This window comes from Drosophila bipectinata, chromosome 3R (genome assembly GCF_030179905.1).
Source record: "Drosophila bipectinata strain 14024-0381.07 chromosome 3R, DbipHiC1v2, whole genome shotgun sequence".
In the NCBI taxonomy this organism is placed as follows: domain Eukaryota; kingdom Metazoa; phylum Arthropoda; class Insecta; order Diptera; family Drosophilidae; genus Drosophila; species Drosophila bipectinata.
The window spans coordinates 24,486,994-24,508,629 of record NC_091739.1 but is presented as its reverse complement, the minus strand read 5'-3'; the positions used below and the strand labels follow the sequence as shown (position 1 = coordinate 24,508,629).

The following is a 21,636-nucleotide window of genomic DNA, read 5'->3' as shown; positions in this document are numbered from 1 at the left end:
GTTGCTACCTGTTAATTTGGCAGTTTTTCAAGCGCTGACATTGACCCAGTTTCTGTCTGTCGTCTTCGGGCGCTTTGCTGCCTCATTTGCCGCTTGGCAACTTGTTTGTTGCTATTCGGTCATCAAGTGTTGAGTGCTAATTGCGGTCACTAACATTTCGCGGCCATTCACACAGTACTCAGACAATCGTCAGCAACAACCACATTCCGTTCAATCCATCTCGGAAACTGCATTTGCATTTCGTTAGTGTCTTCCCCCTGCCCTACCCTAACCGCCTAACCCCCAACAATTTCAATATTTCACTCCCTACAGATGCACTGAAATTTGCATATTCGATTTTGGATTTTGGTCACCGCACATGAGTGTTTGAGTATTCGTGGGGGATGCATTTGATTTTGTTTTCCTTTTGTTTTTGTATGCACCCACTCGATGGTTTCGAAATTTGGGCAGAGTTTAAAGAGCTTAGTTTGGAAAAGCGAAAACCAAATTAACATATGCTGGTATTATAGAAATTGGAGGAATTCTTTGCATTTAATCAGAAAATCGAATCAGTTTATTGGGCAAAATGGAGATTTAAAACAATACTGTCCGATGGCACGTAGACTGTTTCAAATTGAAACATGATGACCTTATCATATTTTTGGAATGCCTATGCAACCGTAGTTATCAGTAATGCCCACTGGGAATAATTTTCAACAAATATTTTTTGTAAAATGAAATAAAATATTAGAGAAAATATTAAACGAAAACAGTAATATTAATTCGCTTTCGTTGAAAATAAATTTTGAAATGCATCTCCTCGTTTGGTATGCACAATTTCAACACCACGTTAAATAAGTAACCAGATTCCATAGAAATTCTTTTCTACAAAATAATTGGCTAGTGTTAATAATAATAAGGTGTTATTTAAGTTGTAGTTTATTTTTGCATATGTGACTTGAAATCACATCACAGTGTTATTATTTGTTTTGTTTATAGATGCATACAAAGGTATCTTCTCAAATAAGAAGTCCTCCCAAATAAGAAAAATCGTCTTTTAAATTAGTTATATTAATTACAGTCCCTATCCAGTATGTTATAATTTTATCAATGAAACTAGTTTATGAAAATTTTGAAGAAAAGCTTCACAACTTTTCAATGGAAATATATAAACCAATTGGTAGATAGTATCTCTTAGATACTCCTTACGATTGTGTAAAACCTTAACCTATTTAGGCTTTAGCTTTGTTTGTGAGGAATCAGGTTGTTACGAGATTTATTAAGGTATAGCCTAGATGCGCTTAGGATTGTCTATGGAAATGTACTCACATGGAACCCTTGGGCACTGTCATGTTCAGGCCGTCGAGGACTACGTTGGGATTCTTGCTGCTGCCATACATTTTGTGGGCCCGTCGGACGCAAACGGCCTGCTGGCGTCGTGTTGCCAACGTCGAGGGCTGTGAAGTAAAGAGCCGACGGCGGGCCGCCAAATCCAGATCACTGTTGGCCGTCGTCGCTGTTGCTGCTGGCGCCGTTGGCGGTACTCCGTCGGCAGCGGCGTCCATTTTGCGTCAGCCTGCAAATAGACCGTAAATCGATATTAGTTTCAGCACACACACAAACTAGTATACGTATATATACAACACTGGCACAAAACTAAAATTGGCACAGACTTCCTTGCTGAAGTTGTTATTGTGCATTGACAAGGAAAGTGAATATCGATAGTGATTACCCCTGGAAAACGACGCAGTTGCGCTGAATAGGTTCTTTTTTTTAGTACACTATTTTAAAAGTATTTTCAGTTTCTAAGAAAGTTTGGAGCGTTTCTTAAACTTTAAATATTTTTATAAGCTCTTTCAGTGTGTAACTTTTTTCTTTGACCATGCTGTCTTTATGCTTGTTTATAGATTCTGCAGTCGCTTATGGCCACCATAACCCTTGGACTTTGGACCGGTCAAGTTGTAACATTTATCGCTTGCCTTGTTACTGCTCCTGCTGCTGTTTCTGGATATTTTAGCTAGTGTCGGTGGTGCCGTTGCTGCAGTTGTTTCACAGTTGATTAAACCAATTTTTGTATATCGTCAAGCCCGAGCAGAGCATGGCAGAAGCTTTAGCCTCGTGATGGATATTGCTGTCATGTAGATGCGATCCTGACCCCTTGCCCGCTTTTCTGGTCGCTGGCTATTGCCAATTTTTGGCTCGAACGAAATCAAATTTTGAAAATGGCTTCGCTTGCCGATAGAGACAGGGAGCGTGAGTGAAAAGGATGTGGAGTGAGATAGGGAAGAAATCGACAGAGATAGAGGACGGGCTAGACCAATGCCCTGCATCCTGTATTTGCCATCCAACCCTCCGACCAAGAACCGCTTGCCCCTGTGTGTAGTGTAGTGGCATTTGCCAGTTAACGACAATTTGGCCAAGTGCTTTGGTAGTTGCTTTTTATTTTCATTTGAAATTGACATTTTGCTAATCGAAAATGCAGCAAACAATTTGCCAGCTTGGGTAAAACTTTTGCAATTATTTTGCACAGTTCACCGAAATAAAAAAAACAAAAATAGAAACACAAAATAAAAGGTTGAAAAAATAAAAATTCGAAAGAAAATGAAACAAAGTCCAAAGCCCAATGCCATTTATTGATTTACTTCGCACTAACAATGGGCCAGGGCTCAGGCAAATAAATAAAAATAAGCATAACAACAGCCGAGTTACGGAAACAGCAACTGACGGGATGTGGTTGAGTTGGCCTGGCTTTCGATTCTATTCTGTATTTTGTATTTTCCCCCCGGTTCAGTTCGGTTCGGTTTTGGCCGGGGTCTGGGCTTGAGTTGGTTTTAGTTTGGCTTTTTCGGCTACTCTGCCGGGGCTGCAAGAAATAAACTTTCTTGATAAATGACTTCAATGTAATTAATTTCTGCTCAGTTCGCTTGCAGCCAAAAAAGGGAAAAGGAAGAGGGCCGTGGCAGATGCGGAGGAAGAGCCAGACAATTCCCTGGTACGGGTTGCTGTTTTGTGGCAACGGCAACCGACTCATGAGCTATGTCTTGGCTGTGGCAAATGCTGTCACTACTAATGTTGGCTGCCTTTTTGGGCTAGGTCTGCCCTGCAGCATTTCAATTAAGAATTATTGTTTAAACATGTAGGTAGCCAACTGGGTCAGAGCAACTTTTGTGCTAAGCTGATTATAACTGCAACTGATTCCCATCGAAAACCACAAGACTCATTGCCCAAACAGTCTGTGGATCGGTCAACCGCCCTCAGATTTCAATGTTAATTAACTTGATTTTAATCCAATTAATATGCACGGCACACGACCAATGACCAAGGGACTTTGAACTAGTCTCAGGCTCTAATTAAAACTTTTGCCCCGTTCTTCCGTAAATTTAATCAAACAACTTTAAAGCAAAGACCACAACAAACTACCTTCCATTTCCTCTACAATTTGAATAAATGCCGACTGTGTCTGGAGTAAACAATAAAAGTTTTGTGCAATAATTTTTCATGCCGACACGAATATCCTTTAATGTAATAAAAAGCGCAGAAACCCAATGCGGATCCGATTGAAAGGGAAACTGGGAAACCTTTAAACTTGCCTCAGCCCGGGGCGTATCTGTGAGATACGTGTAGTCCTGGCGGCTGCACAGATTTGTATCCGCATTCGGGAAATCTTTATGGGCTTTTGTAAGAGTTGTATGTACCTCCGAGATAGAGAGAGGGGATGGCACAGGTGCCGACTTGGCAGGCAGTCGGAAATAAATAAAATCACACATAGCACACATGGAGGGATAAGCCGCCAGGAAGGACTGGGGGGAGAGGGGACAGGTGCGCACATGCATGAAAAGTAAAATATGTTTATATAAATAAAGGACTGAATTCGGAAAGGAGACCCCAAACAAAGTTTGAAGTTCAACAACATAAAGAAGTGCAAATTGTTGCGTGTTGCGATTGTATCTATCGAATGTGAGCACACGAAAGCTATTTCCTGCCAACAAATATAAACGCCGCAATAAAAAGGAACAACTTCAATGGCAATAGCTACGCCCATAAAGCAGGCGCGACAATGAGTCGAGGGGGATGCCGAAACTTTTTTGCCAAACAAACAAATACAACAACACAAATAGGAACAAGGCAGCCAAAAAAAAGTTGTAAACTGAAATGATTATCTGGTGCCTGACACTTGTCTAGCCATAGATACACGTATCTTTATACGGGGATTTGTTTTTAGGCAGGTAAATAACCGAATTGTTTAACCCCCACGGAATTCGAGTCACATCTTCCCCGGGCATTTGCTTTACTGCGTTTTTATTTGTGCGTACAATGTGTGCCGCAAAAATGTACGGTCCGTTCTTTGTAGCATTTAGTAGGTGTGTTTCCGGCCCGATAAGAGTTAACTAAGCATTTTAGATCTGATCTCGGGTCGGTAATGAGAAAAAATAACATGTTTACAATAATCTTTTACAAAAAAGGCTGCACTTCCCTCATGGGTATTTAAATATTTAACCTTAAAGATAGAAATCTTTTTAATTGAACGAGGTGTTAAAGTTTTTCAGATATGAACATAAGATAAAAAGGCATATATTGGTTCTTGAACTTATTTACGAGAAGCCTTTTTTTCCCTGATTACATGATTTGATTGTTAAAAGTTTGAGGGCCATCAAGAAACGGGTCAATGACAGTCCCCATATCAAGCTATAGCTATCAAAGTATATCCATTTACATATATTTAACAGCCTAAGGGACAGCTCTTGACAGACTAATAAATATTTATATTTATTTTTAGTTTTGCCAAGGCTCTACACACATCAGGCACAAAAAAAACATACAAATTTTTATAAAATTTCACGCTCAATAAATTTGCACCACAAAAATTTCGCCGGTCAGCGCCAAAAAATGCGCTCATGTGTTAGTAATGGCAGAAAAAGGATTCCCTGAATGTACATATATGTATATATGAAGTAACAACACTTTTTCAGAATAGCACAACAGCTTCTGTAATAGTTAACAAATTATTTCACACATTATTCGGTTAGCTGCAAATGGGAAAATAATTTGGCAAAAGTCAAAGGCGGATTCTTGTAAACCAGTCTTCGATGCTGCTCGGTTGTAAGCCGTCAACCGTTTAACATAATTTCTCTTGGCCACATTGTGTATACGCCTCGTGTACTCAGCCGCAGACGAGGGAAATTGCATAGGCAAACAGGCTTTAACGTCTAATAACAAATTGTTTGCGTTTAAATTCCATTTTCACATAATATTCAAGCTCCTAAAAATTGAAAAGCTCCAGCACAACTTAATCAGAAGCATGTGTGTACACACACACTCACTCCAGACTGACTGGCACACATGCTGGAATATGTGTTTGCAGGTTTACATTTTGTATCAGGCAGCAAAATATAATTCAGAAATCCAACAAACAATTTCCTGGGTGTAACCGCAAAATGTTTAAGCCATGGGTAGCTCCACAAATGGCCACCACTACACATGGAGATGGAGGCAAATGTTCATAGATCGTTTGTTATGCTCGTTGGTTCGGTTTTGCGATGTTGTTGCCTGATGGCGGCCCGGGTCTTGGCTGTGGGCCGCATTCGTTGTAGGCTTTTGGCCTCCTGCTAAGCGCATTTGTATTTAATGAAGCCTATTTTTCTTACCGAACATGAACCGCAATTATTACGAGTCATTAGTTGCCAGTTTGCCCAGGAGGGGTGTTCTGTTCTAGTGCATGAAGAAAGGTTTATAGACAATACTGCACCAAATGGTAGCAACGAAGGATGCTAATCCATTACTTATGGCCATCTGATGTTTTTGGATATAATATTCATTTCGAAATAAGTATTATTTGTATTGAGCCTAATTGGCAGTTATTTGCATAGGATTTACTTTAAATTATTCCCTAATTGTTGAGTAACTAAGGCTTAATTTGCAAATTCAGAAACTTGATGGTCGTGTGGAACTGCATATGTAGGTTAAGTCTATCCGATTTCAAATAGCATACTTCTGTGCGGTTTCCGTGTAACACAGTGTGCAGTGCATTGCAGCGAATTCTTGCACACTCACCCATGCCAAGCCCAATTAAACTGTCACAATGTAGCTGCCATTTCATAACCCGCCCAGTCATGAACGATTTGCCAGTCGTATTTTTCAGCTTCTATGTGGGAGCGAAGCATTTGCAATTTCCTTCCTTCTGGCTAGGATGTTGGCCAGGCCCTGAGTCAGCGCATTTGCCAGCGTTGTTAATTGAAATTTGTGAATTCAAAATTCTAGTTTACAGTTGCCTGGGCAATAGCTTAGAGCACTGCAATGCGATGCGATTCTGTGTTTCGGTATCGGAATGGGGTGCCAAATCAATGGCAACCGCATCGGAATCCTCTTTGACAAATAACTGATCAGGCAAGCGAATCGATGCAACTGAAATGCGGTAGCAGTATGGTTTGGTGGCTTTAATTAAAACAAGAAAGGAAAGCTAACTTCGGGCGGAGCCGAAGTTGATATACCCTTGCAGTTAAAACCGGATATATATCGCAAACTTCGGATTTAGTTGGCCGATCCTTATGATTACATTATAATAAAACCAATTAATTAAATTACAAAATCTAAAAAAAAGTCCCAAGCTTCTATCGTCAAAAAAAAAACAAAGTTGTTATTTTTACTAAACACCAAATACCATTTCTGATCGTTCAGTTATATGGCAGCTATAAGATATAGTCGGCCGATCCTTATGAAATTTGGTAGGTTGGATCAACTGACCAAAAATAGAATCTGTATGGAATTCCAGCATTCTATCTTCAAAAACACGAAAGTTGGGTCATTTCCGATCGTTCAGTTATATGACAGCTATAGGATATAGTCGGCCGATCCTTATGAAATTTGGCACGTCGTATTGTTTTGCCAAAAATAGCTCTCATGTTAAATTAGAACTTTCTAACTTTAAAAACACCAAAGTTATACCATTTCCGATCAATCAGTTATATGGCAGCTATAGGATATAGTCGACCGATCCCGGTCGTTCCGACTTATATACTGCGTGCAAAGGAAAGAAGGGTGTGTGCAAAGTTTCAAGTCGATAGCTTTAAAACTGAGAGACTAGTTCGCGTAGAAACGGACAGACAGACGGACAGACGGACAGACGGACATGCTCATATCAACTCAGGAGGTGATCCTGATCAAGAATATATATACTTTATAGGGTCGGAGATGTCTCCTTCACTGCGTTGCACACTTTTGGACAAAATTATAATACCCTCTGCAAGGGTATAAAAATTGTTCCCCATGAATTTAAACCAGAATTTGAGAAAATATGAAACATACGTGTGTAGAAGCAGTATTACTACTTGAATGCCACTGGAACCTTATGTGTGACTTTAATCACACAGTAATTAAGCCAATAAACTTTATTAGACGGATTAATTTTCAATGTGATCCGCTTGGTAACCTTTACACGTGAGTCTGGCTCAGATTTCCATTAACATTCGAATCTCGAATCATACTTTTCTCTCGAACCGATTGCTTCTTAATTACCGAGTGCAAATTGAGCAGTTAATTAAGAGCCTTTAGTCCACATTGCAGCCAACCGAGTGGGCCGATATTAAATAATTGTTACCTTTTCTAATTGCCGACAACCCCGACGTGAACTTTCGCTATGGAAATGCCCCGTGTCCGATTCGTGCACTTTGAGCTGAAGAAAATTAGCAACTGCCGGACAATTACCAGCCGTGTGCAATGATTGAGCCAGCAATCAGCTTATATAATGCCGAACGCCAGACTTTGTTCACTAAGCTCTTGACTCAAGGGTGCCAGCACTAGACGACCCCTACACGCTTACTGAGAATTAGTTGTGAAAGGGGAGGGGAACGGGCCATTCAAGGAATGTGCATCCTCAATTGGCAAACAAAGAACCTGCATTAGTAGAACAAATGGGGGAAAGCCGGGGGGCTGACGACACCCAATAGATCAACAGTCGCTTTTCACTTAGTCACAGTTTAGTGCGAAAAAACCGGAATTCGTCGGAGCTGTTAATCATCTTGCCTATAACAGAAATGTCATAAACGAGGGCCAGCTAAGGTCGCACTTTGATTGCTATGATACCAAAACAATGTGTTCAACAGCAGGTAACGTTCATACACAAAAAGAAAAGAGTGAGAGAAATAGCACAAATTTGTGAAAATGCTAGAAATAAACACAATACAGACTATTACTTAAGACACTATAAGTTTCCATAATTATTAATAGTTTTTTTATAAAGTCAGTTATGTCAATTTCAACAAATCGCCACATTTAGTAAAGCTGTTAGTATGTTGAAAACAAGCTTTAAATTAATTACAATTATTTAGAAAACAGTAACGCAAACATATTAATAAATTCCATATTTAACGTTTGTTTTAATCGGAAAGCACTTAGTATGTAAATTTTCTCAGTGCCCATCCATCTTAAACCCGTGTGGCTAAGTTGCCGTATCTTTGACTTATGACGCGACACTTGAAGCCGGCTCATAGCAATCTTGGCAATGAATACAACCGTTGTTTTCCTAAATGGAAAATACGATTGGCAACCGTAGATACGTCAGCGTAGGTATACGTATACGTATTGCATGCAATACCGGTTAATACGAAATGCAAATTAACCCAAAGTGTATGCAATTTATATACAGACATTAAATTAAATATAAACACCAATATATTACGGGGGTAATCGAGAAGCTTCGACATGCGAAGCCGATTCCTATTTATGAGCACACGAGCTGTCGTCCCGGCTACCTGGCCAGCTAGTTGATAAATCTTTCCACATTCGTTCAATTGAATCTTCTGTGCACAATGCCCGGGAAATTGGCTAAGGTCAGTTACCATTGCATAACACAATGCTCAATGCCGAAAGGATTCCATCCTCGCTTTTGGGAGAAAATGACTGCTCGGCTTGCATTGTGATTTCAGCCCACACTCGTTGATTTTCACACATTCCGAACAGTTTTTCTCACCCCGCCCGGCACACTAACACGTTGAAATATTTATGTCTTTGCATATTTCACCAACACATTTGCACTTGACAATGTGACTTGGGAGGAACAAGCGAAGCAGTCGCTAGGACGTTGGAGCATGACAAGGATTAGCGCCGGGGAGGGGCGCTCCGTCGGGGATGACGCTGGAAATGATGATGACGATGTCGGTGTCAGAGAACTGCAACGAGTATGATTAAGTATGATCGAATACTCATACCCTAAGGGCAATCAAATCAATTCAAAGCAATTGACACAACGAGTTCGATTCAACTCAAATACTTCCAACGTCAGGTGATTTGATTTTACATGAACCTATTTTCTCTCGGCAATCACAATCAAGAACAAGGTATGGGCGAAGTAGGCTTCGATCAAATCGTTTGATGCGATTGCTGCTAACGATTCATTTCGTTGAACTGTTATTAAGTCAGAATTCAAGGCATTTTTACTCGAGTATAATTGTTTGATTTCAATCATCTGTTGTTTACTTTAGTGATTCTGTTATGATACGTGTGATAGAAATGTTTGATGTGTTCAATGCACATCCAAAGTATGTGCGCTGTCTGCCTGTAATCATTTTTTTAAGATAGAATAAAGCAAAAGTATAATATATTATAAAATTTATTTACATTTTGATTATTTTTTAAATGTATATATTTATTGTAGCTTATAAATTTTCCAATTTATTTTCATTTTTAAAAAAGGAATTTAAAAATATAATACTGTCTACAGAGCCAGGTGCAAGTCTATTACGCTTCTCTGTTATAACATTTCCAGCTAATGAAAAAGACCTCTCGGCTGCTGCACTACTGGCTGGTATGGAGTGTAAGTTCATTGCAACTGTATACAGCCTTGGAAATGTCCTTTTGTTAGTTTTCCACCAATCCATTAAATTGAAAGTTGTTAAATGTTATTCAAACATTTTTGACTATGATTAAATTTCGGGTATTGGGTACTGTCATAGAAAAAATCATATTCGGGCTCATTACTCGTGTTTGGAACTTGTTCGTTGACATTGACTGGAAACGAAAAGTTCAATACTTATACCCGAAGCAAACGGAATAAATCAAACAGAGTACTGAATCAGTACTCGAGTATGAACAAAAATTTTATACTCGTTGCAGTTCTCTGGTCGGTGTGATGCTTTAACGACAATCAGGGAGGAGCGGGCCAGAGCCTACTTACACTGGCAAGAAAAAATTCAATAAAACAAAGATAAAATTAAATTTTCGAGTATTTCCAATATTTAAAACCACTAATTAGATGAAATTCCATACCTCCTAACTATTACAAAATAAACATAAGCAAAGAGAGAGCTAAAACATATGCTGTAATTACCACGCACACTCACTCCCGATAAAACTAATATTATTTACTAATGATGTTTGATTTTCATGGAAATGTTTCCACACATAAAGGCATTAAACAGAATATCAATTACCATTTTTTCTGACATGCCATTGCGTTGGAAATGAAGCTAAAACATATTTTTGGGCTGATATGTTCTTTAAATATTTCAATTTCAGAGTTTCTCTACTAATTAGACTTTAAAGAACTTTTTTATTTAAAAGTTTAGAAGATCACATTAAAAATAATTTAAAATTTTTTCCGTGTGAGAGCTGTTCTTGCAGCAAGCCCTCCAGACACTGGCGCCTCAATCAGCAGCAAGACATAAAGTGCATTGCGTCTGGGTTGGCTTGTTTTGTGGGCGTGGCTGTAGGTGGGCGTGTGTGGGACTGAAAATGGGACTGGGATCGAGTAAGGTATCAGTAGACAGCAAATAACATGGCAGATGCAGCTGCAGCTGCTCACAAGCGACATAGACACTGGGCCAAAAGTGTTTCTGTTATTTGTGTGACAAACGCAAGACACAGCCGGCAGAAGCACATTGCTTTGGAGAAGAAGGTTTGAGGGAATCCTTGCACATCCGGGCGTATCCGGGGGGACCAGAACAAATCTCTGTGACACCGACAATCACTTTTCAGCCCTGGAGTACACATAAACAAGCAAACAAAGCAAGAATGCGTCCGCCGGTTGGCATACATTGAACTTTTGGTAAATCGATCAAGTATACGCCGTGTGGTAAGCTGGCAAAAGTTGAAGCCCTCCGTCAGATAGTCGAAAGCGTGGCAAGCACACAAAAACGATGGGATTCAAGGCCCTCAACTGTTTAGCATTTATTTGCATATGAGAAGAGGAGATTGCGCACGTCGCTGAGAGATTCCCGCTTGTTTGCTCTTTTCTGGCTGAGTATGTAAATATTTAAAGGCTTTTATTGCTTTTTCTCCTGGCGGGCCGAAAAATTTCATTCATATTCCGGAATGGAACATGCAGACACTCGGCAAATTACGAGACCTTTAACATTTAAAGACTTTCGCATGTTCCCTGAGGACAAAGGACACCGACAAGGAGTTGCTCAATCGGAACGGCAATTAATTGGCTAAAATAAATATATGTACACAAAACACGGCTCAGACAAAGGGTCTCCGGGGTCCTGGCACAAGCTGGAAAATAAAAGAGCAAATAAAGGATAGCCAAGCGAGCGTCAAATGCACATGAAATGCACAAGTCAAAAGCCATTTTGTTGTCCAATAAAAATGAAAATTCAAATTTATTTGATTGCATTTTTATGTACACCCCCTCGCAGTCCATATTATATATTATTTCATATACAAATGGATATTGGAGACTGCGGCAGAGGGCATGACAAACGCTCGGATGCTGCAATGAACAAAATATTTCTCGCTTTTATTTGGGCATTTGTTTGTTGGTCGACAATTGACTGTCGCCTGCAATTGTTTGGCAATGATTTAACTAACGTGTGAACCAAAGAGCGCCCAATCCCAGGCCAACAAAAAAAAATGGAAGGAAGAAGGTCAAACGAGATTTTAATATTTGCACAAGCGATTGTAATTCATTGGCCTTGCTTACAGTAATTCACCATGCGTTTAATTTATTATTATTATTATTTATTTGTTTATTGTTTAAAGCTGCACCGAAATAATTAACACACGACCTCATGCGAGCTCTTCACTCTGGGGTTTGGTTTAGGTTTAGGTTTCGGTTTGATGTGCGATGTGGCATGTATGCGTTGTGCAAACATTTTCCAACCAATTATGCACAGATATTCAAGGTTCGCAACAGAGTCGCGTCGAGTCGAGTAAATTTTCAACTGTATTTTCAACTAAATTTAGTCAACACCGCCGGCCAACAACAATAGCAATAACAATTAAAAATGCGCTAGCATTGCATTTTATCCCGTTTAACAGTTGAGCGCTTTCAGTCCAAAACAAACACGAGCATGGCCAAAAAGTAAAAAAGCCAAAAGAAAAAACTGCGATCCAATTTCAAGCTGCCCCCCCCGCCCTTTTCGGCTCATCATGCTGATGGCTCAGCTTAGTTGCTTAGTCAACTTGGCTTGGTGAGTAATCGCAAACTGAGTTCTGCTTTAGTTGGTCCGCTTCGTTTTCGCCATCTTTTTTGTTTTTATTGTTTTTGCTGGGAAAACCACCATAACCAAAAAGGCCAGACTCTGGCTGGGACTGTAAGCGGCTTTTGGCCGAATGGCAGAGTGGCAGAAGCTCATAGCAAAGCCATCTGCTGACTTGGGGCGACGCGTTCAAGTGTCACTGGAAAGAGTCATTAACCCGGAATAATCTGTCGACAGTGTCTTAAGGAGTCACCCAGAACGATGATGAACGGTACGAACGTTTTTCAATTAAACAGCGGGCAAAGGGACCAAATTAATTGAAGTGTTGCAATCCAATCCAATCCATAAAGAGTCCTCTCGATGTTTGCAATCTATTTTTTTTTTGTATCCTATTTTTGTTTGTCCATGGAAAATCATGTCACTTTGTGTCTTGCCAACCTGCCGGGCCATTTAAAAATCCCATCATCAACGAATTCAGCTTACCAAATGAAATCACAGCACATCGTTTGGCACTTCATATTCTGAATGCCCCTAGGATTCTTCTGAATAAAAAAGAAAAAAACACAGATTTCTGAAAAACAGGCTTTGAAATGAAATGCAAATGGGGGAGCCATAAAAAAATCGTTGCAATGTCGGAATGAAAAGCGGCTACATATGCCTGTTTATATGCAAATATTACTTGTACATATGTGCGTAAACATTTGGCAATTACTCGGAACCGGGAGCCGAATATGGAGTATGGTATGGGGAACCATACACCAGAACAGTAACTTTGTTTCTTTTATTTTTTACGGCCACTGAGCCTGAGGGCCTGCTGTTTGTTCTATTTGCTGATATACAAATAAGTATGCAAAAATTTGTTCAGTTTCATATATAGTATATGTGCCCAAATGGAAGCGACCTTTCGTCTCCTTTTCCTTTTGGGGAATTTCAATTTAAATTGTGATTAAATTTCCGTGCGCTTCGATGAAAAAAACCATCAAGGATATATTCAATGTGTATTTATATCTATATATTTTATTGATTGTTGTAGAGTCGTCACTGCTGAGTCGTCCCACTCTTCGCTTCCAGATTATTGCTCATTTTTTTCCTACTGACGCTGGTCCGCTTAGCTGGCATTTGTTATGCAAATTTATTTTCGATTACTTGTTACCAAAGATTTGCTCGAGATTATGCAAATGTGTCAAACGTAAGATACGAAAACAGAGCATCTTCACCAGAGCAGGGGCATATATCTGGCCCATAGATCTACATTATGGCCGCCTTACAAGTGGCTTATTACGGTTAGTGGTTGTCAGTTGTCAGGAAGTCGGATAAACGATGCAAATATGAACAGAAAAGAAACTTTGCATATTCTCATCAACATTTTCGGCGGCATAAAAATGCGATGAGTTGGAAAATCTATTTTCGCCTCTGCTGATTGTTTATGTTTATGGCCAGCTCCATTGATTTCGCATCAAACTCAATTTTATTTGGCCGTTTTCGACATATTTCATAACTTTGTTAGGAGTATTTGCATAATTGATTTAACTTTCTCAGTATGCAGCGCTTGCTCAAATGCTATTTACAATAATTAGAGTTGACTGATTTGTGGCTCGAAAAAGTGTAAATTGATTATATTGATATTTATTAACGAGTCAAGATGATGGGAAATAGGGTATAAAAAGTAATTAGTACATTTTCCTATTAGGACCAAGGCCTCTCGTTATATTAATAATATAATTTCATTAATCAATCAATAGAAGTGTTGAATTTCGTAAAATTTAATTGGTCCCTTGTCCAATATTTAATAACCTCTTCTTTTAAGAAGAGTATTCTGTTGGCTCCTCACGTGCCGCTCATTTATTATGGCGCTTTCATAAAGCTGACACTTTTTGCAAATGAAATCAAACAAATAAATTAAATTTGCCACGGACTTTTGGCGGTCGTGTTTAATTTTTTTTCCTGCTCCATAAAGTCCTACTTTGATTGCGTTCGTGGCTTCATGTCTCATGCCGGAAAATGTAAAAAAAAGCAGATATGTATAAATGAAAAGGAAAATACATACATTTATTTGTATTTGTATGAATATTTTTATTGGTGGTTACCTTTGGTTCGCTACAAATTGTTCTGTATGTGCGGTCGTTTAATTGAATAATTATATATACACGCATATAGAAGGAAATAATTTTTTGCTAGCCCGCTCATATCGATTCACATGGCTTGTAAATCAATTGCCATTACATGTGCATCCGTTCGATGGTATGCAAATGTAACAAATGGCCAAAACGCCGAAACACCTTGACCAACTCAATGAATACAACCACCCTTCGTCCTCATTCAGCCCGAAGTGTTGTCAAAGTGCGACAAAAAAATGTCAGCTACAAAAATAAATATCCAATTCGAAAATAAATAATTGTGCATCAGCGTGGCGTTAATTGCACTTTAAAAGGCCCCAAACAAGTGCCAAAATGTTAAATGCAATTTATTGCCATTGGCAATTGGCAGCTAACGAGTTCTTCAAATTGAACGCGGATGCACTAATTAGAATTTTGGCCGAAACAATTAGCAATTTAAGCAGAATAATTTCCATTTACTGAAAAAAAATATAACAAAAACAAGGAAAAACTTTCATTTAATTTCCCGCTGATAGCATTGCCATTGATGAATTGGAATGCTATTACTCATGCTCGAATACCGCCAATGAGGAGTCATTGTGGGCCATTGAGCTGTTATGAGCAAAGTTTACTTTTTAATAAAGCCCAAATGCGAATTCGTATCACTCACTGTGACTTGCAAGATCTTTAAGAACTTTTGCACAGATTTACATACACATTCATATATTTTTTATTGACTTTATGATCTTTGGGTAATACCTATTGATGCAGAAATTACCTCATGACCGGAGAAAAATTGGCAATAATGTTAAGGCCTTTTTAAGTGAGTCTCAGAGTCTCTTGCCTCTGAGTTTTATGCAATTCATGTGAAATAATTAAACCAAACAGAGAGGGGCAGTGGTGTTTGACCACGCCTCCCAAACATACGCCTTGACCAACATTAATTGCCTAATTTTTAATTAGTCACACAGTAATCCAGAAATTACACAGAAGTTGATGACTTCTTTTTTAGGACCTAGGCATAATTTTTGCTATGGCCCATTAAATGGAAATGCTAAACTTTATGTGTGTATGGAAACCTTTTTACGCTTTTTTTTTTTTTTTTGTTGAGCAGGTCAAAGTTAACTAACGAGTTGAGTTTTGCGGTTTTAATTGTGCCAAGTAATGCGGCCACCTCGGTGATTGTTGTTTTTGCTCGCTTTGTTATTGCATTTGCTATTGTTGTTGTGGCAACTCTCATTGTTGCGGTTTGTGGGTAAATTTTGGAAAGGTTAAGTACCCGGTTAGAGGCAGCAAATTAAATAATTACCAGCGACTGCGAAAGAGCCAAAGCTATGGGCCGCCTCAAGAGGACAGTTATAAAGCAATAAAGAACAAAATTCTTTAGTAATAACATGTTATAATTTAATCAATAAAAATAAGTAAGGCGCATGTTTTGCGGTTTTTTTTTTTATTAATAGTACTATAGGCGTTGGCATATTAGGTTCTCAGGCTGAATAATTTAGCTTAATACTTTTTAATCTTCATATATTACATTAGCATTTAATTGTTTTTATTATTTTCATAGTAAATGCAAATAATATCCAAAGAATTACTTTAGCTTGACTCTCTTAAGGCAACGACTTACAGCCGTAAGACTTTCTGTTCACCTTTGTTCACCTGTGCGCTTTAAGAAAAAAAAATTCAACAAAAGTCGTGCTGGGCAGAAAAGTTCAAGAAACGCAAAACAAAAGACGCGACAACATCAGAGACGTTTGGAGATTCAGCTTCGGCTGAGTTTGCATTTTAAAGCCGTTGCTGTTGACCTTGGGCTGCATAAATCGAATTGGAGCAGGTCGTTGACGAAGCTGCTTTATACGTTATTGCTTTTTTCGTTTTGGTTGGGAATTAAGTGGCCTGCATTATCTTTTTGCGGCTAGTGGCATCCTTGAATTCATTGAATTCCCATTGCGAAATCGCCGCATCATTTCGGCCCTTTACAATTATAATGAAGAGGCCAGTGGCCTGCGGTTATTACCTGTGTTCCTTGAAGTTCTTGAAAGTGGCTGGCGTTGCAGATAGTGCGGTTGAGTGGATTTAGTTGTAAACAACTGAGTGCAGGAACTGTTGCCACAGATTGTTATTACCTGCCGCTGTGTTTTTCTTCTGTAATATGCTGACTAACTTTTGGCTTTGCGCTGGCAAAGTCAACAAAAAGCGTAAAGAACACGTTTGCTTTAAGTTAACCAGTTTTGGCAATGCCCAAAGACTGCGATTGAGCAAAGATTGAGCGGACACAGATAGTACACTAGCACACACACCTCACAGATACTTTAAAACGTCGCGCATGCGAAATATGAAGCGTACTTGTTGTTGTTTGGTATTTTTATTTTTTTATAACTTGCACAATTAGCCAACAAAGTGAAGCACTGAAATTACCACACTGAGATGAATTTGAAAGCTGCTGCACTGCAATCTCAGCGGACTTAAGCTTGGCTCATTCACAACCGCAACGATCTTATTTGCTCTGATTTATGGTCAATGGTCGCCGGAAAAAACCCGCGCAAAAACAAAAGTATCTTGAAACTCAGCTCAGGTTCTCGGCTAGTTCGCTCAACCGTTTCCGCGTTTTGCTTCTCAACTCGCCGACGACGTGAATTCAACTGATCGACTTGGCCCACCTGAGCTCAGCTCAGCTCGGCGGCGCTGACAGATCGTCCAATTCAAAAATAGCATCTGGTATTGCTGCCGAAGTTAACGTCGACAGCGACTGCGACTGCGCCGAAGCAACGTAGCCAACTTTAAAGTTGTCTAAGCGGGCCGTCTAAAAGATCAAAATAGTAAGTGGAGTGGTCTACCTTCTGTAGCTGCAAGTGTTCCCGGCTTTTTAATGCTAGGAACAGCTGAGGGAGATCGGTTTTTGTCCGAGCTATACGCCATGATCAGTTTCAGAAGCTTGATTTGGTTGTTGTCTCTGCTATTATATAATTTATTCCATGTTGTGGATTATTGTTGATTAATACATTAAATATTATAAGCAATCTCTTAATTTAAGTTTATTTATTATCATTTTACATAACAATTTTTGAAATGTTCTTCTTCTTCTTTGGTAACAGAGTTCCTCCCATAGAGGAGTAATCGTGATATTTGAAACGTATATTACGTATACGCCTCGTTGCAGCTTAGATTTATGCAAATTTACAAAAAATGAATAATTATTTTTCCCATTTTTCGGGCCAGATTAAGTGCAACCTATGAGAATCGAGGAGGAGGGCACTATGTTTAATTTTTTATTTTTTTTTTTTATTTTGATAAATAGTTCTCAAATTAAAGCATGTTCTAAATTTTTATCATACGCAAAAAAACGGTAACTTTTTACTCTTCATTACTATTTCACGGCTAGGCGCTCTTAAAAGTAGGGTCAAAGATATTTTCTTCATTTTTCTTTCTTTTGACCAAAGTATTTTCTTTCTTTTGACCAAAATTATAATACTATCCGTATACTTACAATATTATAATACATAGATGCACTATTTTCGTTTCATATAAGCTTTCACTGCAAGGTTCACAGAAATAACTTTGAAGCCTAAAAATTTAATAAACGATAATCATACTTTGCATTGCGGCCCACACAGGCACAAAGCCCTGACGATAACAACGCCCATGGTGACCTCCGGCTTTGGTTATGTGCGCTGGGCACGCAAATCGGTTATTAGCTATAATGCATACATATTATATACTTGTATCTATATCGCATATTTTTGATGGTGCATTACTGCGGCCGTCTGCTGTCCAACAGATAAACCCCAATCCCACACACACCGCTTTTGTTTGGGCCTGGACTCGAAGATAAGCGCCCGAAAGGCCATTTGTACTAAATAACTGAAATAACAAAGAACCAACGAGCGAACGGCAAACAAACTGTCTATTAGTTATTGTTGTTTGATTTGCAAAACGTTTGTCATTTGTTAAATAAATTGATGGCCATTGCGGACCTCTTGGCAAATAGCAAGTAAATACAAAAAGGGACAGAAGTGACTAAAATGTTTGGCCAAGCTAATATTGGACTTATGATTTAAGGACTACAATTTAAAACCGACGCCCACACGCCCCACTTGCCAAGTGACCCATTGTGGAAAGTTTTCGATAAAAGTTTAAACCAAAAAGCTGTCAGAAGGCCTCAAAAGCAGAGGCGGTAGCAGCAGCAGTAGGAGCTAAGCATGACAAACGCCTAGGCATTGGGCCATCCCCTCCATTATCCTTCGACAATCATCAGCTGTCAGTGCAGTGAGTTGAGACCTTACCCAACAAAAAGCGAGTCTGCAGTGTCACCGAAAAAAGAAAAGCTAGAACACGAGAAAAATGAAGTGACATTGACATTTTGAATAATGACGCCACACAATTTGAATGCGAATTGCACGGAAAGAAATGGTTCATTAAACAAATGACAAAAGTAAAGACTTATATAGTAAAATGTAACCAGATTTTATATATTTCTTTTATAGGAATTCGTAATAGTTAAGACAAACTAACTAAAAACTATTCTTTTAGTGTAAGGTTTAAATCCCAGTGTTAGAGGCCACCAGCAGGGGAGCTTTCAATTCGGCCGGCCCAGCGGGAAATATTTGCCAGCCCGCTGGTAGAGATTAGCTGCAAATTTTGAAGAATGTTCCGCCCAGCTTTTCGTAGCATCTGTCCAGAGTTTTGCCCAAAGCCAGCTCCTGACTGTTACCGCCCGGTGCTGTCCTTTCCTCAGCCAATTGCGAGTTGGCCGACACAGTCTTGGGAACGTGCACAACAAGCGAGCACAGCACTAATGAACAATGTCAAGGTGTTGTCAAGTGCATTTCCCAGGGAGAAGGGCTGTCATTAGACGCAGCCAAGTGACCCAAAAAGCAAAAACTTCATCTCCCCCGAATCACTTAAATAGCTAAATGGAGTAACAAAGCTCCTGAATACGAAGCCAAGTAGCCATAATCACAGAGGTGCAATTTGCAAGGAGCCCTGAGCTCTGAGCCCTGAGCTGAGAGAATTGCCAACAACAATAATAAATTCGCGCACAAAGTGCCAAGTACAAAATAAAGACAAAACGACGTTGGCAGTAAGAATGAAAATAAGAATAAGAAACGAGCTGGGAACGAAAAATAGTTGCAAAAACTAAAATTAAACTTGCGTCCCGACTCTGCTCTGCTGCACTTTTTAATATGATTTTTTCAAGCCCCTCCGCAGCACCCCACTTTCTCAGCGAAACCATTTAAGTTGGGTGTACAGGGGGGTGGATGAGTGTTGAAAAAACAACTTGAGATTGTAATTAGTTTTTGTTGCTGTTGGGTTTAACTGAAGGGAAACTTTCAAATTGAACCGCGCTGAGACGGCGACTGAGTCGGCGACTGAGACTGAGAATGAGATTCCGTCTTTGGGGCTCGACCACGCCTTTTTTTCCACTCGTCCCCCCCCAAGGATATTTTGCGGTTTCAACTTTTACACGCTGGCCAACAGCGGCGTCGTTGTCGTCGTAGCAAATGGCAAATATGTCTGCGAAAAATCTCATTAAGTATACGAAATGTGGTACGCGCAGTGTCGTCGGAGGTATAAAAATGCAAAGGGAAGGACCGAAGGCGAAACGAAAATGAAAAAAGGAGAGTAAATAAAAATTATGAATGTCGTTTGCCGAGATGAGAGGGAAAAGGAAACCTAAAAAGTAAGAAAAACCAAAGCCGAGTGGAGCGAAATGCAAATGTCTTAAAGTTCTCATCTGGCAACAGGTAACTCTGCCTGGACTGGACTTTAAAACTCGGCCACGGACTGGGTCAAGTTTGAGGGAAGCTCGTTTTAGTTTTCCGTTCCATATTCTCGTCCTCAAAGTTCACTGTGGCGGTGGAGTGGGTCAAGGGGCTGCGGTCCTCGTGGGGCAGGTCATCTAACGAGCAGTTTGGGGTCTTGTCTAGGTCATTTGGTGGCCGATGAGCCTTATAATGCGCGTAATTTGCGTATGATGGGCCTTCGCGCAACATTCACAGAATTCCTCATATTCCAAGGCCTCCAAACAAAATCCCAGTGAAATAAATGTGGCCCAGCCTATAAAATTATTTATTTGTGGCTAGGATACATACATATAAACGGAAGTTGGAACTAAAGAAAATTTTAAAGTGAAGACAAAGTAGATTTAGTTTTCATTGGCCTTCATTTATAGGCCTTTTATAGCTGCCGTATTTTTAATTCCTTGCTTGTTACTTTCCTCAAAGTCTCAAATTTCTAAAACTCTCTTTAATCTATTTGCAGGAACGTGGAAGCCAATTTAACAGAAACCCAAGGCCTCAGACAGACACCTTTCCGCTACTTTTTCCTACGCCAACGTTTTAAATGTTTGACTTTATAATTTTGAAATTTCAATGTTTAATTAAAGAAGCTGGCTCAATTAAAATGGTACACCACCAACACACACAACGGCCCCAAATAGAAAAAAACAACCCGCAAAATTATTTCATTTGCAGAGTCGCTTTCATTAGGCGATTTGGTGGCTGTAGACGTTGCCTCTCAAAGTCAAAAACATTTTAGCCTTTTAGGCACCACAGTAATGCGTCTAAAGCCATCATTTAAGGGACTGCGGAAGGGCAGGGGAGAGGGTGGCCGCTCAGAAATAGGGCGCAGGATGCCAAGGACATACTGCAGGGTTGTCACTTCTGCTGCCACTGCCAGTGAATCTGATGGGTTAGCAAAACACATTTAGATTACATGAGGCAAGGGACAAAAGTCTCGGATTCAAGCCAAGCCCGAGACGTGATGGCCCTTGTAAGGGACTTACCTACGGCTGCTGCAAAATCATACGTGCATATATGTGTTTCAATTCTAAGCAGAGCAAAAAACTAAGATCTTTTTTCACTATTACCAAGTGAAGTTCCGCGAAGAAAACCCTATTGCACTTTGTATAGAAGACCACATTCTGATGATAGTCCTTAAACAAATATGAACAAAAGACATGGCCAAGTTCATAGCCTTTTTCTGAGGTTGATAATTAGGGTTGAAATACTGGCCTTGCCGTTGGTTTTCTGCCACCGCGTTCAACATGGCGTATACGTGATGCTATGATAATCATGCTTATTTACAATAAATCTCGGCTTGAAGCTCAGGGCTCTGGGCCAAATTGAAGTGTTAGGAACATCAACGCG

General features: G+C 39.6%; 1 protein-coding gene across 2 annotated transcripts in view; it reads right to left on the bottom strand.

Moving 5' to 3' along the window:
* Positions 1-17,139, bottom strand: part of osy (ABC transporter oskyddad) — a 47,068-nt gene extending 29,929 nt beyond the window's left edge. The window contains exons 1-2 of one of the 2 annotated variants that reach the window (XM_017236612.3): positions 16,506-17,139; positions 1,309-1,555 (exon numbers count right to left, since the gene is read on the bottom strand). In XM_017236612.3, coding sequence (XP_017092101.2) covers positions 1,309-1,544 — 236 coding nt within the window. In that variant the 5' untranslated portion in view covers positions 1,545-1,555; positions 16,506-17,139. Of the gene's footprint in view, positions 1-1,308; positions 1,556-7,573; positions 7,593-16,505 lie in introns of those variants that run through there. The other variant, XM_043211837.2, reaches the window with a different exon arrangement.
* Positions 17,140-21,636: the final 4,497 nt, after the last annotated feature.